We start from the raw sequence: 17,336 nt of genomic DNA on the forward strand, positions 1-17,336 counted from the left end.
CAAGAGGGTAAAGAAAGCACACGCCGTTTATATCAACTCCTGACACTCACTCCCAAGCATCAGTTAAAAATTAAGAGGGTGATTCCAACGATCTGGTGAGAAGGCACTGTACCCTTTGGTGCTTCACAGAGATAGAACCTCTCTTCCCGGTAACACTATTTATTTAAGAAATTTTGGGATTGTAGGCTGATTGCCATAGGGACCTCCTGGGATGTTCAATCTCCATATTTTTAAGGTCCATTCCTGCTCAACTACAATGGCTTTTGACTGGTTCAGATTAATTCAGTCACAGACATGACTGACCTACAGTCATTCATTCTTTTTTTTTTTTAATATTTATTTATTTGGTTGTGCCAGGTCTTAGTTGTGGCTCGCAGACTCCTTAGTTGCAGCACAGGTGCTCCTTAGTTGCGGCCAGCAGCCTCCTTAGTTGTGGCATGCAAACTCTTAGTTGCAGCATGCATGTGGGATCTAGTTCCCTGACCAGGGATTGAACCCCGACCCCCTGCATTGGGAGCACAGAGTCTTAACCACTGTGCCGCCAGGGAAGTCCCCAGTCATTCATTCTTGAATTCACAAGGACATCATCACCACCATTATTATGGTTGACTATTCTCATTATTTTATATTTATTGAGCACTCATAATGTTCCGGCCCCCAACTCCAATGACCACATTACCCCTCCTACTCACCCCCATCCCCATCCCCATCCCCAGATCTTTGGGAAAAGCTTCATAATCACACCTGGCCTTAAAGACACAATGATATGAGGACAAATCCTATGGGGACCCTGGAGTATTTGGTCTTTGGCCAGTCTGTCCCTGACTCGACTACAGAAATATATATATAATCTTTGCTCATGTCTGTACAATACTGATCTCTGCTGATTGCTTAAAATAGAACCTGATTTTTCTCTACTACAATATCTCCTAAGCCATATAGTCCCACAACAAAAGGAGGCCCAGCTTTACAGATTGGCCAAGAACCCTCAGAGCATTTTAAGTAGTTACTCTGAAATTTTCACAGCAATCTAATACCTATTTTTCCCTAGAGCTATTGCCCAGAGGAACAGGACTAGGGCAGAGAGGGCACCTGGGGATGATATGGAAACATCCATAAGCCCAATCTAAAAATTTGTGGCCATGACGGATATTTGTTTGGGAAAGGAACTCTTTTTTCCCAGACATTTCAGACAGCCATCCTGGGCCCACCTGAGGATACTAACAAAGACAAGAGTCCCCTGAATGCGCATATGGTCTAAGGGTACCTTGAAAAGTTGTGAATATTTTCTGGAAAAGTAGAGACCTTGGAGTCCCTTTTTGCACTTGCTATCCCCAGGTGTTGTCTTCAGCAGTTAAGTGGCAGTTCCTTTACCAATCTGGGATTTCCTGGGATGATCAGAGAAAGTTAGGTAATGATAGACCCATTTACCTCTTGAAGGAAATCGTTTTCAAGTCTAATGGCTGGGTGAGAAGTCAACAGCTGCTTTAACCTGAAGTTGGCTCCTCCCCAAGCCCAGCTCTGGCACAGGTATGCTTCATGCCAAGAGGACTGCTTCCTCAGACACCTCTGGTGAGATCCAAGGCCTTAATGCTGGCGGGTGAGTTAGCCAACAGAAAAATTTGCTAGCTCAAATGTCTGGTATAGTGTGACACCACAAATGAGAAAATGATTAATCACATGTTGCTGGTGGAAGGGGTGAGTTCTGGTCACAGGCTAGAGACTGGCTCTGAGGGTTTACATTGCTAGATGGATACTGGACTTCAGGAACATCCTCTCCAGACAGCTGGTCAATCAACTCAGGGAACACATAGGACTGCTGCTGATTCACCTCCTCTGGGACCTCCTGGACATGCAGATCACCCTCCCCAGGGAACTCTTGGGATGGTTTATCAACCTCTGGGATGTCCTGAGACAACAAAATGATTGCAGAAGCCTCTTGGGCCAGCCTGCCAATGTCCCCAGAGAATTCCTGGCATGGTTGGCTGAGCTCCTCAGGGATCCCTTGGGCTGGTTTCCCGACTTCCACGAGAATTTCCTGGGCCAGGCCACCAACCCCTACAGGGAACCCAGGGACCTGCCTGCCAACCTCCACAGGGACCCCCTGGCGTGGCTGGTTGACCTCCTCAGAGTTCTCCTGGCAAAGCTTGCAAGCTTCCTCAGAGACTTTCTGGTACAGTTGGCTGGCATTCTGGCATGGTTGGCTGATCTGAGGGACCTCCTGGCATGTCTGGTTAACATCATCATGGTTCTCCTGGCATGGCTGGCTGATGTCAGGGACTTCCTGGCATGGCTGGCTGACCTCCTCTTCAGGGATGTTCTGGCATGGTTGGCTGACCTCCTCAGCAACCTTCTGGCATGGCTGGCTGGTTTCCACAGGTGGTTCCTGTGGGGACTGGTTTCGTTCAAAAGGCTCTTGTTCCCCTTCTATGGGGAGCTCTTGTGCTCCATTCCCAATGGTCTCCTGGAGCAGCCCAAGGCCTTGATGTTCTTCAGTCACATGTGAATTTAGGGAGGGGTGATCACTGAAGCCAAAATGGCAGTTACCATCCACTGCAGTAGGGGAGGAAGGACCAGCGCTGGACACAGTGCTGGAAGGGCCACTGCTGTCTGCAAAGCAAAGTCAGGAGACCAAGTCAGACAAGATGGAAGAGTAGGTTCTATGTATGTAGTTCAAATGCCAGAACAGACGGCCTATATTACTCATGTCTTCGGGAAAGAGGGTCTAAATTCTTCTTAAGTTATGCAGAGACTCCTAAGTTAGCCTAGCCCAGGAACTGTTGCTTTGGCCTAAGGTATACTACAGGAGTGGCACTAAGGGACATCTAAGACTTCAGGAGACAGTGCTGAGGCCCACTTCATCCAGTTCTTTCATAAATGTACCCCCATTCCAACTCCAAATTCCCATGGCCCCTCATTCTTACTTTGGAGGCATATGAACACTTCATACCAGTGGTTCATAATTAGGGTTACATACCAAAACTATGGGAAATTTTTTTTAAAAATAGATATTTCCAGATTCCATCTCCAGAGATTCTAATTCTACATTTAGGGTAAAGGTGTGGGATGTTGAAACACTCCCAGTTAAATCTGATGTATATCTTTTGTTAAGAATTATTTCTTTAAAGCACATTTCTGGGGCAGAGGTAACCTTTATTTACTGCCCAAGAGACAAGTAAGCAGGAAAATGTAGAAAAACTTTGTGAATCAGAATAATAGGAAGGAAAATGATTTACTCAAAGATGGAAGACTGCCATGAAATCTCTAAATGGCGGCAGTTCTTTTATTTTTTTTTTAATGGCAGCAGTTCTTAATTAACCTTTCTGGGGGTCACTGAGCCCCTTTGAAATTCTAATGAAAGTCATGGACTATCTTCCCAGGAAAATGTACATATGGATATTCCCCCTCATCTTTACATATAATTCCTGGGGTTCATAGACTTTACCCTGAAATCCATCTACAGATCCAGGGTTAAGACCCTCGAAGTCTTGGGACATACAGTGTTACAGGCTTATGGATATTATATACATATAAAATATAAAAACTAATTCCTAGATCTTGACAGTAGTAAATGAAGGCCTTAGAGTCTTCAGTTACACTGTGGGACAACTCCTACCCCAACTTCTACCTCTTCATTAATCTCTAGTAGGGGACTAATCTACTTTTCCCTTTGTAAATATCATACTAATTGATGGTACTGTAGCTTTAAAGCACTCTGATATCAATAATGATAGATTTTGGAAATCGGGGACACCTGAATAGCTTGTCATCAATGAGAACCAGGGAAGCTGGTAAACCTGAGTCTGCAAAGGCTCCAACAGTCATTGAATTTAAGGAATGCCAGCTATCTATTTTCTGTAAAGCAGGGGTCCCCAGCGCCCCCCTCCCCATCCGAGGCCTGTTAGGAACCAGGCCGCACAGCAGGAGGTGAGCGGTGGGCTAGCAAAGAAGCTTCATCTACCAGCCGCTTGCCATCGCTCCCTATCACTCCATTACCGCCTGAACCATGCCCCTCCCCACTGGTCCGTGGAAAAATTGTCTTCCACGAAACCAGTCCCTAATACCAAAAAGATTGGGGACCGCTGCAGTAAAGGATTATATGAGGCATGCTTCAAGTGGAAAAAAAAAAAAAAAAGAGGAATGTGGTTTGGGGCCAACAAGGCCTATTTAGGGCAGACAGACAGACCCTAAAGAAAATGTTTACCAGTGAGGCTATACATCTGATACTGAGATTTAAAAAAGAAGAAAACATGTGTAAGCTGAGTTCACCCAAGGATAGAAGTAACCTTAATATTCAGCTAGTAGTTTGATTCAGACAAATCAAAGAGTTCAGACAGAAACAGAAGTTGAAGAAAGATAAGATTTCTAGGGCACAGAACCTATAAACACTATTGGACAGAGGTAAAAGGACCAATGGCAAGGGGAATATAGGATAATCTGAAATTCAGGGGAAGAATTCTTGGTGTCAGGAAGGAAAGTTTCTTCTGCATAGAGGGTGATAGGAGAAGGGCAAAATTCTACAACTGTTTGCCCCAATGCTAAAAATATGAATCTTTGCTTCAGTTCTATCCAATTAAAATAATGTTTGATTTTAGATAGTCCCTGGAGGTAGGACGAATAAGGGAAGGATTCTTCCATTGCCAGTGTCTCTGGGCCTTATCCCGTCTGGTCACCACTGGTATCTCTCCCCCTCTACAATTACCCTAAGAATTCCTTGTGGCTCCACTGTTCACACTGTTACCAAGGATAAACAGTGATAGGCTAGATATTATAAAGAAGAGATGGGAAAAAGCAGCACCTGAACTTGAACTTACAAATGAAAACAGACACCTTGAAAGAAGGGACAGGTAGAAAGTAGTAGCAGATTCTAGTTTCTTTTTCCCAGCTTTTCTATATATCTAGGTTTCCTCCCAAGTCATTTTTACTGAGAAAGCTGTAGAGACCAAATGGGGACTTGAGGAGAATGCAGCCTTCATCTTTTCTTCCCTAAAGGACCCTCTGAGCCACTATCATTAAGGAGCCCCTCCAAGGAGATAGAGGGCACATGGAGGACAGAAGCGATGGATGAGAGAGAATAAACAGATCCGCCCTTCATCTTGGAAACAGCAAGTGCAACTGCTTCCCTGCCTGGTTACTCCTGGTCCTTCAACCCTCATCTTTGTTTCCCTCCTGTGACGAGTCTCTTATTCACCAATCCCTCCATTCCCTCTTGGCCTTCTCTAGGCAGTTCTAAAACAATTACTTACACCAAGGGGGCTTTTCAGAGCGCTGCCGGAGTTGCAGGGTAGGTGAATGAAGAGTGCGAGGTGGAGAAAACGGGCTATCAGAGGTCTGGTTGCTGTGCATAGAGTCAAAGAGGGCTGGACAGGTGAGGGAGAGAGAGGGAAGAAAAAAAAAAGGCTATGAGGAAGAATTCAAGAACCACAGGTTGTCAATATAAGTGAAAACCAACTTACACTTCCTCAGGCTGAGAAGCAGCATTTCCTAGGGACCCTTCATACAAACCATTTTTAATATTTTAAACTTTATATTATGAATATTGTCAAACATAATTTTTAAAAAGTAGTTCAGGGACTTCTCTGGTGGCGCAGTGGTTAAGAATCTGCCTGCTGGGACTTCCCTGGTGGTCCCGTGGTTAAGATGCCGTGCGTCCAATGCAGGGGGTGCGGGTTCAAACCCTAGTCAGGGAACTAAGATCCCACGTGCTACATGGCCAAAAAAAAAAGAAAGAATCCACCTGCCAATGCAGGGGACACGGGTTCATCCCTGGTCTGGGAAGATCCCACATGCCGCGGAGCAACTAAGCCCATGCACCACAACTACTGAACCTGCGCTCTAGAGCCCGTGAGCCACAACTACTGAGCCCAAATGGCACAACTACTGAAGCCCATGCTCCTAGAGCCCGTGCTCTGCAACAAGAGAAACCACTGCAATGAGGAGCCCGCACACTGCAAGGAAGAGTAGTGCCCTCTTGCAGCAGCTAGGAAAAGCCCGTGCCCAGCAACCAAGACCCAACGCAGCCAAAAATAAATAAATATATTAAAAAAAATAAAAGTAGTTGAAAGACTAGTACAATCAATACCTATATTTTCATCTCCTATATTTAACATGTTAACATTTTGCCGTATTTGTTTCATCTATTTCTTCATGCTGAAGTTCTTTAAAATAAATGACGAACAGTATGAGTCATTTCACCTCTAAATACTTCAGTATTCATTTCTAAAATATAAGGAATTTTCCTACATAGCCATACACCATTAATAAACTTAACAAAATTTAAAAATACCCTAATATCATCTTAGTACCCAATCCATATTCAAATTTCCCCCAATTATTCCCAAAATGTCTTTTATAGTAAGATCCAAACATGAACTATGCATTCCATTTTATTATGTCTCCAAAGTCTCTTTTAACACATTTTTGACTGGAGATGTATTATGGCCACAGGTGTTAGTTTCTGCAAAAATCCCCCAGTCAACAATGTGTTAACCTAGAATCGAGCTCCCCCCTATTTTTTTATACTGACTTTTTAAAAAAATAAATTTATTTATTTATTTTTGGCTGCGTTGGATCTTCGTTGCTTCTTGCGGGCTTTCTCTAGTTGCGGTGAACGGGGGCTACTCTTCGTTGCGGTGCGTGGGCTTCTCATCGTGGTGGCTTCTCTTGTTGTGGAGCATGGGCTCTAGGTGTGCAGGCTTCAGTAGTTGTGGCACATGGGCTCAGTAGTTGTGGCTTGCGGGCTCTAGAGCACAGGTTCATAAGTTGTGGCACATGGGCTTAGTTGCTCCGTGGTGTGTGGGATCTTCCTGGACTAGGGATCGAACCCGTGTCCCCTACATTGGCAGGCGGATTCTTAACCACTGTGCCACCAGGGAAGTCCCTCATAGTGACTTTTTGAAAAGAACAGGCCAGCTGTCTCACAGAATGTCACATTCTACACTCTGGATTTGTCTGATTGCTTCCTCACAGAAACATTTAACTTGTTTCACTATCCCTTGTATTTCCTATAAACTGACAGATACAAAAGGCTTGATTCAATGATTCAGGTGTTCTTTCTTGGGTTTTTTTTTTTTTTTTTTTTTTGTGGTACACTGGCCTCTCACTGTTGTAGCCTCTCCCGTTGTGGAGCACAGGCTCCGGACGTGCAGGCTCAGCGGCCATGGCTCACGGGTCCAGCCCCTCCGCGGCATGTGGGATCTTTCCGGACCAGGGCACGAACCCGTGTCCCCTGCATCGGCAGGCGGACTCTCAACCACTGCGCCACCAGGGAAGCCCTCTTGTTTGTTTTTAATTTTTTATTTTTGGCTGCGTTGGGTCTTTGTTGCTGCACACGGGCTTTCTCTAGTTGCGGCGAGTGGGGGCTAGTCTTCGTTGCAGTGCACATGCTTCTCATTGCGGTGGCTTCTCTTGTTGTGGAGCACGGGCTCTAGGAGCATGGGCTTCAGTAGTTGTGGCATGCAGGCTCTGTAGTTATGACTCACGGGCTCTACAGCTCAGGCTCAGTAGTTGTGGTGCACGGGCTTAGTTGCTCCACGGCATGTGGGATCTTCCTGGACCAGGAATTGAACCCGTGTCTCCTGCATTGGCAGGCAGACTCTTAACCACTGCACCACCAGGGAAGTCCATTTGAGGTGTTTTTCTTTTTCTTTTTTTAGTGTAAAAACAAATGCTTACATTTTAAATAATTTTTTTGATATTTTGATAATTTTTTAAAAATTGAAGTATAGTTGATTTATAATGTTAGTTTCAGGTGTATGGCAAAGTGATTCAGTTATGTGTATACATATTCTTTTTCAGATTTGTCTCCACTATATGTTATTACAAGATATTGAATATAGTTACCTGTGCTATACAGTAGGTTCTTGTTGGCTATTTCATATATAGTAGTGTGTATATGTTAATTCCAAATTCCTAATTTATCCCTCTCCCCCCTTTCCCCTTTGGTAACCATAAATTTGTTTACCATGGCTATGAGTCTATTTCTGTTTTATAAATAAGTTCATTTGTATCATATTTTAGATTCAAAATATAAGTGATATCATATGATATTTATCTTTCTCTGTCTGACTTACTTCACTTACTATGATAATCTCTAGGTCCATCCATGTTGCTGCAAATGGCATTATTTATTCTTTTTTATGGCTGAGTAATATTCCATTGTATATATGTACCACTTCTTCTTTATCCATTTATCTGTCGATCAACATTTAGGTTGGTTCCATGTCTTGGCTACTGTAAATAGTGCTGCTATGAACATTGGGGTGCATGTATCTTTTCAAATTACAGTTTTCTCTGGATATATGACCAGGAGTGGGATTGCTAGATCATATGGTAGCTCTAATTTTAGTTTTTTAAGGAACCGCCATACTGTCCTCCATAGTGGCTGCACCAGTTTGCATTCCCACCAACAGTGTAGGAGGGCTCCCTTTTCTCCACACCCTCTCTAGCATTTATCGTTTGTAGGTTTTTTGATGATGGCCATTCCGACTGGTTCAATGATTCAGTTTAAATAACTTTGGGACTTCCCCGGTGGTGCAGTAGTTAAGAATCCAATGCAGGAGACATAGGTTCGATCCCTGGTCTGGGAAGATCTCATGCTGCGGAGCAACTAAGCCTGTGTGCCAGAACTACTGAAGCCTGCACGCTCTAGAGCCCGCATGCCACAACTACTGAGCCCACATGCTGCAACTACTGAAGCCCATGCCCCTACTGCCGGTACTCCACAACAATAGAAGCTACTGCAATGAGAAGCCTGAGCACCACAGCGAAGAGTAGCCCCCACTTGTTGCAACTAGAGAAAGCCCGTGCGCAGCAATGAAAACCCAACACAGCCAAAAAAAATAATAAATAAATAAATAACTTTGTCAAGAATACTTCAAGAGGTAATCCTGTGTACTTTATATTGCATCATACTGGATGAACATAATGTCTCATTATCCCACTAAGGCTAAACTTACTAACAAAGTTAAAGTGGGGCCCATGAGATCTCACCATCGTAAAGTTTTCCCCTTCTGATTAGAGATAATCCTTTGGCACTGTGGAACCTGATCAACATTTCACCTAATTGTGTTAGTATCCACTGATGATCCTTAATTACTTTATTAGGACTATCAAGTGGTGATTTTCTAATTCTATCAATTCTGTATTTATTAGCTGGCATATTTTCTGTAAAGAAGAGCTTTCTCTCTTCAACTGGGGCCATTTGATTACATTAAACTGCAGTTCTTACTGAAAAGGAAGGATAAATGTTTATTTCCCTTTAATTAGTTTTCAGAAGAAAGAGCTGGTGAAAAGTATTCATCAATAGTGACAGATGATTATTATTTTATTTTATTTTTGTTCTCTTTTTTGTAAGATTCATTATGAGCTTGTAGATGTTTACATGTTCAGTCCACTTTAATCAATTACAATAAATTATTCTTTTTAATGCTAAAATATTCCAATTCTGGTCAGTGGGAGCCTCTTCAGGCTTGATTGCTTCCTTGCTTCTGTTACAACATGCCTCAGGATCACCTTGTTCTTTCCTTGCCCTAGATCATGCATCCTCAATAAAATTGGTTCTTGGTGAAAGTGAAAAAACTTAGATATTCCACTGGTTTGTGGTCCATCAAATGGCTACAATACATAAACAGACATAAAGTTTATCTGTGGTATTAAAAAAATTTCAGGTGGTGGGGAGTGATTGGAGGAAAAAAGTCTAAAAAGGCTCTGTAGGAGGGGGTGTGATTTTAGAAAAAAAAAAAAAAAGAAGAAGGTTAAAAAACATGGGCCTAGACCAGGAATCCAACCATGGAATCCTGGTTGCTTTTAGTGGGGAATGATATGTAGAGACCAAAATCTAGGTGCCAAGGGAGCTCATTGATACTTCTTCTGATGCATGATATTAGAAAAAGCATTAAAAAATGGAATTCATATTGATATTTTCAATTCAAATTTAACATTACAGCACTTTAAAAATCTTCTGAATTTATATTTATATATAATTTATCTTACTTTGAGAATTCTTATTCCTAATAACAGAAACATAATTACTTATTTACATTACTCTATTATATGTGTGTGTGCATACGACATATGTTTCAAAATAGTATCAATATCACTACTAACAATTAAACCACTGAATGAGGATTAAAATTATTTTATATTTCTTTTTGTTCCACTAAAGGATTTACAGTCAAAGTACAGTATTCCAAAGTTATTTGAAAAATTATTTTCCCTGTGTGATTATGTTACTATTTTGATATAAAGTTAGGGTAATTTCTTTCCATTTTTTTCCCCAATTTTAGGATTCACTTCTTTTCATTTAGTCTTATATTTTGAAAAACATTTACAGGTTCACAAGTCAAAGGTTTATAAAAAGGCATATTCAGAGGAAGTTCCTTTTTCTTCATGCCCTTCAGCCCCATTCCTATTGCTGTCCAGTGGTAAACATTTTTATTAGTTTCTGGTGTCTACTTTTATCATTTCTTTTTGCAAATATGTATATTTTCCCCTTATTTCCCCTCCTTATAGAATAGGTAACATACTATCAACACTATTCTGCACCTTTTTTTATCCACTTAACAATATATCCTGGAGATTACTTCATATCAAAACACATAGACCTTCCTCATTAGTTTTAACAGATCCATAGTACTCATTTGAGTGGACATACCACTGTTTATTCAACCACTCTTGTACTGAAGAACTTTGGGGTTGTTTCCAAAAATAATAAATAAACAACATAAATTATGTCACAATAACTGTATACAAATGTTATTTCAACTTTGTGTACAGTAGCTTCAGAATAGAATCCTAAAATTGTATTACTAGATAAGAGAGTAACTGTATCTGTAATTCTCTGAGATATTACAAAATTTACCTTCATAGGGGTTGTACCATTTTGCACTCCCACCAACAGTGTATGGAACTGCCTCTCTCGTTATAGACTTGTCAAGAGAATGTGTTATCAAACTTTTGGATTTTTTACAATCTAATAGGTGAGATATGATATCTCAGTGTAGTTGTATTTATTTTTTAATTTTTAAAAAATTTTATTTATTCATTTATTTTTGGCTGTGTTGGGTCTTCATTGCTGCACGCGGGCTTTCTCCAGTTGCGGCAAGCAGGGGCTACTCTTTGTGGTGGTGTGCGGGCTTCTCATTGTGGTGGCTTCTCTTGTCGTGGAGCATGGGCTCTAGGTTTTTACGGGCTTCAGTAGTTGTGGCACACGGGCTCAGTAGCTGTGGCTCGTGGGGTCTAGAGCACAGGCTCAGTGGTGGCGCACAGGCTTAGTTGCTCTGTGGCATGTGGGATCTTCCCAGACCAGGGATCGAACCCGTGTCCCCTGCATTGGCAGGCGGATTCTTAACCACTGCACCACCAGGGAAGTCCCTCAGTGTAGTTTTAATTTGCATATTTCTTATGATCGAGGTAGAGCATCATTTCACATGTGTAACAGCCACCTGTATTTCTTTCTTTGTAAACTATCCTTTTTCAAAAATCACACTTTTGGTCTTTTCCTTCCTGATATGTAAAAGTTCTCTGTATTTTAGGATGATTAAGCCTATACGTGATATAAATTGCAGAAAAAATTTTTCCTTGCTTATGATGTTGCTATTGGTTTTACAACATATAAAAAAATGTTTATATGGCTTAGTTTATCAATCTTTTCCTATTGTTTCCCGAATTTGAGTTTGAGTCAGAATTAGGTTCTCCTTACTTTCAGGTGATAAAGGAATTTATCACCATCACCCCTTCCTACTTTTAGTACTTGCATGATTTTTTAAAATTATTATTATTGAAGGGAAAGCCACATAACATAAAGCTAACCATCTTAAAGTGTATAATACTGTGGCATTTAGCACATCAACAGTGTTGTGCCACTGCCACCTTATCTAGTTCCAAAACATTTTCATCACCCCAAAAGAAAACCCCATATCCATTAAGAAGTCACTCCTGGGCTTCCCTGGTGGCGCAGTTGTTGAGAGTCTGCCTGCCGATGCAGGAGACATGGGTTCATGCCAGGAAGATCCCACATGCCGCGGAGCGGCTAGGCCCGTGACCCATGGCCGCTGAGCCTGCGCGTCCGGAGCCTGTGCTCCGCAACGGGAGAGAGGCCACAGCAGTGAGAGGCCCATGTACCGCAAAAAAAAAAAAAAAAGAAGTTACTCCTCATTCTACCCTACCTTCAACCCCTGCAAACCACCAATTTGCTTTCTATCTCTATTCTAGTCCTTTCATATAAATGGAATCATACAATATGTGACTTTTTCTGTCTGGTTTCTTTCACTTGCCGTGTTTTTGAGGTTCATCCATATAGCAACATATATCAGTACTTCATTCCTTTTTATAGTTCAGTAACATTCTATTGTATGTATATACCACATTTTGTTTACCCATTCACGCACATTTCAGCTGTTTCCACCTTTTGACTATTGTGAATAGTGTCACCATAAACTTTTGTGTGTAAATATTTGTTAGAGTACCTGTTTTCATTTCTTTTGAATATATACCTAGGAGTGGAATTGCTGGGTCAGATAGTAACTCTATATTTAGCTTTTTGAGGAATTGTCAAACTGTTTTCCACTAGGGCTGCACCATTTTACATTTCCCCCAGCAATGTACAAAAATTCTGATTTGTTCATGCCATAACTAACACTTTTCTGCTTGCTCTTTCTCTTTTTAAATTATAGCCATCCTAGTGGGTGTGAAGTGGTACCTCATTGTGGCTTTGATTTGCATATCCCTGATGGTTACTGAGGGTGAGCATTATTTCATGTGCTTCTTGGCTATTTGTATATCTTCTTTGAAGAAGTGTCTATTTAAGTCCTTTGCTCACTTTTAAGTTGGGTTGTTTGTCTTTTTGCTGTTGAATTGTTACATTATGGACCTTTATCAGATATATGATTTGCAAATATTTTCTCCCTTTCTATAGGCTGTCTTTTCCCTTTCTTTCATGTTCTTTGATGCACAAAAAGTTTAAATTTTGGTGAAGTCCAATTTATCTATTTTTTCCCCTTTTGTTGCTTGTGCTTTTGGTCTGTCTAAGAATCCATTAGCTAACTCTTAAGGTCATGAAGATTTATCTTATGTCTTGTAAGAGTTGTACAGTTTTAGCTCTTATATTTAGGCCATTTATCCATTTTGAGTTAACTTTTGTACATGGTATGAGGTGGGGGAGGTCCATCTTCATTCTTTTGCATATGGGTATCCAGTTGTTCTAGCACCATGTATTGAAGAGACAATTCTTTCCCCATTAAATGGTCTTAGCAACATTGTTGAAAATCAACTGGCCATGGAAGTATGGGTTTATTTTTGGACTCTTGATTCTATTCCATTGGTCTCTAACTTTATCCTTATGGCAATCCCACACTGTTTGGATTACTGTAGCTTTGTAGTAAGTTTTAATATCAGAAGATGTGAGTCCTCTGACTTTTTCTTTTTCAAAATTATTTTGACTATTCAGGTCCCCTTGCAATTCCATATAAACTTGAGGGTCAGCTTTTCCATTTCTACAAAAAAGTGCATTGGAATTCCAATGGAGATTGCATTTAATCTCCAATGGAGATCTCTTTGGGGAGTACTCTCATCCTAAAAATGTTATGTATTCTACATGAACATGGAATGTCTTACCATTTATTTAGGTCTTCTTTAATTTATTTCAGCAATGTTTTACAGTTTTCAGTGTACAAGTCTTTAAACTTCTTGGTTAAATTTTGCTCCCAGGTACTTTACTCTTTTGGATGCTAATATAAATGGTATTGTTTTCTTAATTTCCCCTTTGGATTGTTCATTGCTGGTGTATAGAAACACAACTGATTTTTGTGAGTTGATCTTGTACCCTGAAACACTGCTGAATTTGTTCTTTAGTTCTGGTAGTTCTTTTCGGGTTTCTTTTCCATTTTCTCTATATAGGATTATGTCCTCTGTGAATAGCGACAGTTTTACTACTTCTTCCTTTCCGATTTAGGTCCTTTTTTTTTGTTTGTTTGTTTTGCCTAACTGCTCTCCCTAAAACTTCCAGTAGAATATTGAATAGCAGTGGTGAAAGTGGGCATCCTTGTCTTGCTCCTGATCTTATGGGGAAAACTTTCAGTCTCTCACCACTGAGTATGATTTGTGCTGTGTTTTTGTTTTGTTTTTTAATATTTATTTATTTATTTGGCTATGCCAGGTCTTAGTTGCAGCACATAGGATCTTCGCTGCCTCATGTGGGATCTTTGATGTGGCATGTGGGATCTTTGGTTGCAGCATTTGGGCTCCTTTAGTTGTGGCATGCAGGCTCCTCTCGTTGCAGTATGCGGGATCCCTGACCAGGGATCGAACACCAGCCCTTTGCATTGTGAGCACGGAGTCTTAACCACTGGACCACCAGGGAAGTCCCTAGGGGTTGTTTATAAATGTCCTTTATGGCACTGAGGAAGTTTCTTTCTGTTCCTAGCTCGGTGAGTGTTGGGTTTTGCCAAATGCTTTTCCACATCAATTCACATGATTGGTTTTCTTCTCTCTTTCTTCTATTAATGTAGTGTATTACATTGACATATTTTCTTACGTTGAATCACCCTTGCATTCCTGAGATAAATCTCACTTGATCATGGTGTAGTATAATCCTTTTAATGTGTACTGTTGGATTTGGTTTGCTAATACTTTGTTGAGAAATTTTTTTGTGGGGGGGGATTGTTGAGAATTTTTGCCTCTCTACTCATAGGGGAAATTAGTCTGTAGTTTTCTTTTCTTTTCTTTTTAAATTTATTTATTTATTTATGGCTGTGTTGGGTCTTCATTGCTGCGCGGGCTTTCTCTAGCTGTGGCAAGCAGGGGCTACTCTTCGTTGTGGTGCATGGGCTTCTCATTGCAGTGGCTTCTCTTGTTGTGGAGCATGGGCTCAAGGCATGCAGGCTCCAGTAGTTGTGGCATGCAGGCTTCAGTAGTTGTGGCTCATGGGCTTAGCTGCTCTGCAACTTAGATGCACGTGGGAATCTTCCCAGACCAGGGCTCGAACCTATGTCCCCTGCATTGGCAGGCAGATTCTTAACCACTGCACCACCAGGGAAGCCCTGTAGTTTTCTTTTCTTAGGGTGTCTTTGTCTGGCTTTGGTATCAGGGTAATGCTGACTTCACAGAAAGTGTTTCCTCCTCTTATATTTTTTGGAAGAGGGTGAGTAGGACTGGGGCTAATTTTTCTAAAATGTTTGGTAGAATTCACCAGTGAAGCCATCTGGTTTTGGACTTTTCTTCGTTGAGAAGTTTTTGCTATTGATTCAGTCTTTTTCCTTGTTATAGGTATGTTCAGATTTTCTATTTCTTCTTGAGTCGGTTTTTAGAGTTTATTTCTAGGAATTGTCCTTTTCATCTATGTTATCTAATTTGTTGGCATACAATTGTTCATGGTACTCTCAACAATCCTTTTTATTTCTGTAAGGTCAGTAGCAATGTTTGAATTGATGGCGATTAGCTTCAATAACATACAAACACTCTGTTCCTATAAAGCTCAGTCCCCACCTTGTTATTGTCATAAATTATATCTTTGTACATTGTGTGCCCATTAAAACAGACATAATGATTGGTTTATTCATTTGCATGTTGTCACATATGAAACAAAAATACAAAAAGGGGAGCTACAAACCAAAAATACAATAATGCTGGCTCTTGTATTTACCAGTGTAGTTACTTTTATCAGAGTTCTTTATTTTTTTTTTCTTCTTTCTTTCTTTTTTTTTTTGAGTTCTTTATTTTTTGATATGGCTTCAAATTTCTGTTCAGTGTCATTTTAGCCAAAAAGCCTCCTTTTAGCATTTCTTGTAGGGCAGATCTACTACTGACAAAATCCCTCAGCTTAAAGATGTTACTGGAAAACTACTAGAGCTAAACAATGAATTTGGTAAAGTAGCAGGATACAAAATTAATGCACAGAAATCTCTTGCATTCCTATACACTAATGATGAAAAATCTGAAAGTGAAATTAAGAAAACACTCCCATTTACCATTGCAACAAAAAGAATAAAATACCTAGGAATAAACCTACCTAAGGAGACAACAGATCTGTATGCAGAAAACTATAAGACAATGATGGAAGAAATTAAAGATGATATAAATAGATGGAGAGATATATCATGTTCTTGGATTGGAAGAATCAACATTGTGAAAATGACTCTACTACCCAAAGCAATCTACAGATTCAATGCAATCACTATCAAACTACTGCTGGCATTTCTCACAGAACTAGAACAAAAAATTTCACAATTTGTATGGAAATACAAAAGACCCCGAATAGCCAAAGCAATCTTGAGAAAGAATAACAGAGCTGGAAGAATCAGGCTCCCTGACTTCAGACTATAGTACAAAGCTACAGTAATCAAGACACTACAGTACTGGCACAAAAACAGAAATATAGATTAATGGAACAGGATAGAAATCCCAGAGATAAACCCATGCACATATGGTCACCTTATCTTTGATAAAGGAGGCAAGAATATTCAATGGAGAAAAGACAGCCTCTTCAATAAGTGGTGCTGGGAAAACTGGACAGCTACATGTAAAAGAATGAAATTAGAACACTCCCTAACACCATACATAAAAATAAACTCAAAATGGATTAAAGACCTAAATGTAAGGCCAGACACTATCAAACTCTTGGAGGAAAACACAGGCAGAACACTCTATGACATAAATCACAGCAAAATTCTTTTTTGACCCACCTCCTAGAGAAATGGAAATAAAATCAAAAATAAACAATTGGGACCTAATGAAACTTGAAAGCTTTTGCGCAGCAAAGGAAACCATAAACAAGATGAAAAGACAACCCTCAGAATGGGAGAAAATATTTGCAAATGAAGCAACTGACAAAGGATTAATCTCCAAAATTTACAAGCAGCTCATGCAGCTCAATATCAAAAAACAAACAACCCAATCCAAAAATGGGCAGAAGACCTAAACAGACATTTCTCCAAAGAAGATATACAGACTGCCAACAAACACACGAAAGAATGCTCAACATCAGTAATCATTAGAGAAATGCAAATCAAAACTACAATGAGATATCATCTCACACCAGTCAGAATGGCCATCATCAAAAAATCTACAATCAATAAATGCTGGAGAGGCTGTGGAGAAAAGGGAACCCTCCTGCACTGTTGGTGGGAATGTAAATTGATACAGCCATTATGGAGAACAGTATGGAGGTTCCTTAAAAAACTAAAAATAGAACTACCATACGACCCAGCAATCCCACTACTGGGCATATACCCTACCCTGAGAAAACCATAATTCAAAAAGAGTCATGTACCACAATGTTCACTGCAGCTCTATGTACAATAGCCAGGACATGGAAACAACCTAAGTGTCCATCATCGGAT

The 17,336-nt window shown here is 40.5% G+C and overlaps 1 protein-coding gene across 1 annotated transcript in view; it reads right to left on the reverse strand.

Annotated features, from left to right (window-relative positions):
- Positions 1–1,672: 1,672 nt before the first annotated feature.
- Positions 1,673–17,336, reverse strand: part of PPIP5K1 (diphosphoinositol pentakisphosphate kinase 1) — a 44,222-nt gene continuing 28,558 nt past the window's right edge. The window contains exons 28-29 of the mRNA XM_065872366.1: positions 5,247–5,360; positions 1,673–2,610 (exon numbers count right to left, since the gene is read on the reverse strand). Coding sequence (XP_065728438.1) covers positions 1,673–2,610; positions 5,247–5,360 — 1,052 coding nt within the window. The remainder of the gene's footprint in view (positions 2,611–5,246; positions 5,361–17,336) is intronic.

This window comes from Phocoena phocoena, chromosome 2, assembly GCF_963924675.1.
Source record: "Phocoena phocoena chromosome 2, mPhoPho1.1, whole genome shotgun sequence".
Taxonomy (NCBI): Eukaryota; Metazoa; Chordata; class Mammalia; order Artiodactyla; family Phocoenidae; genus Phocoena; species Phocoena phocoena.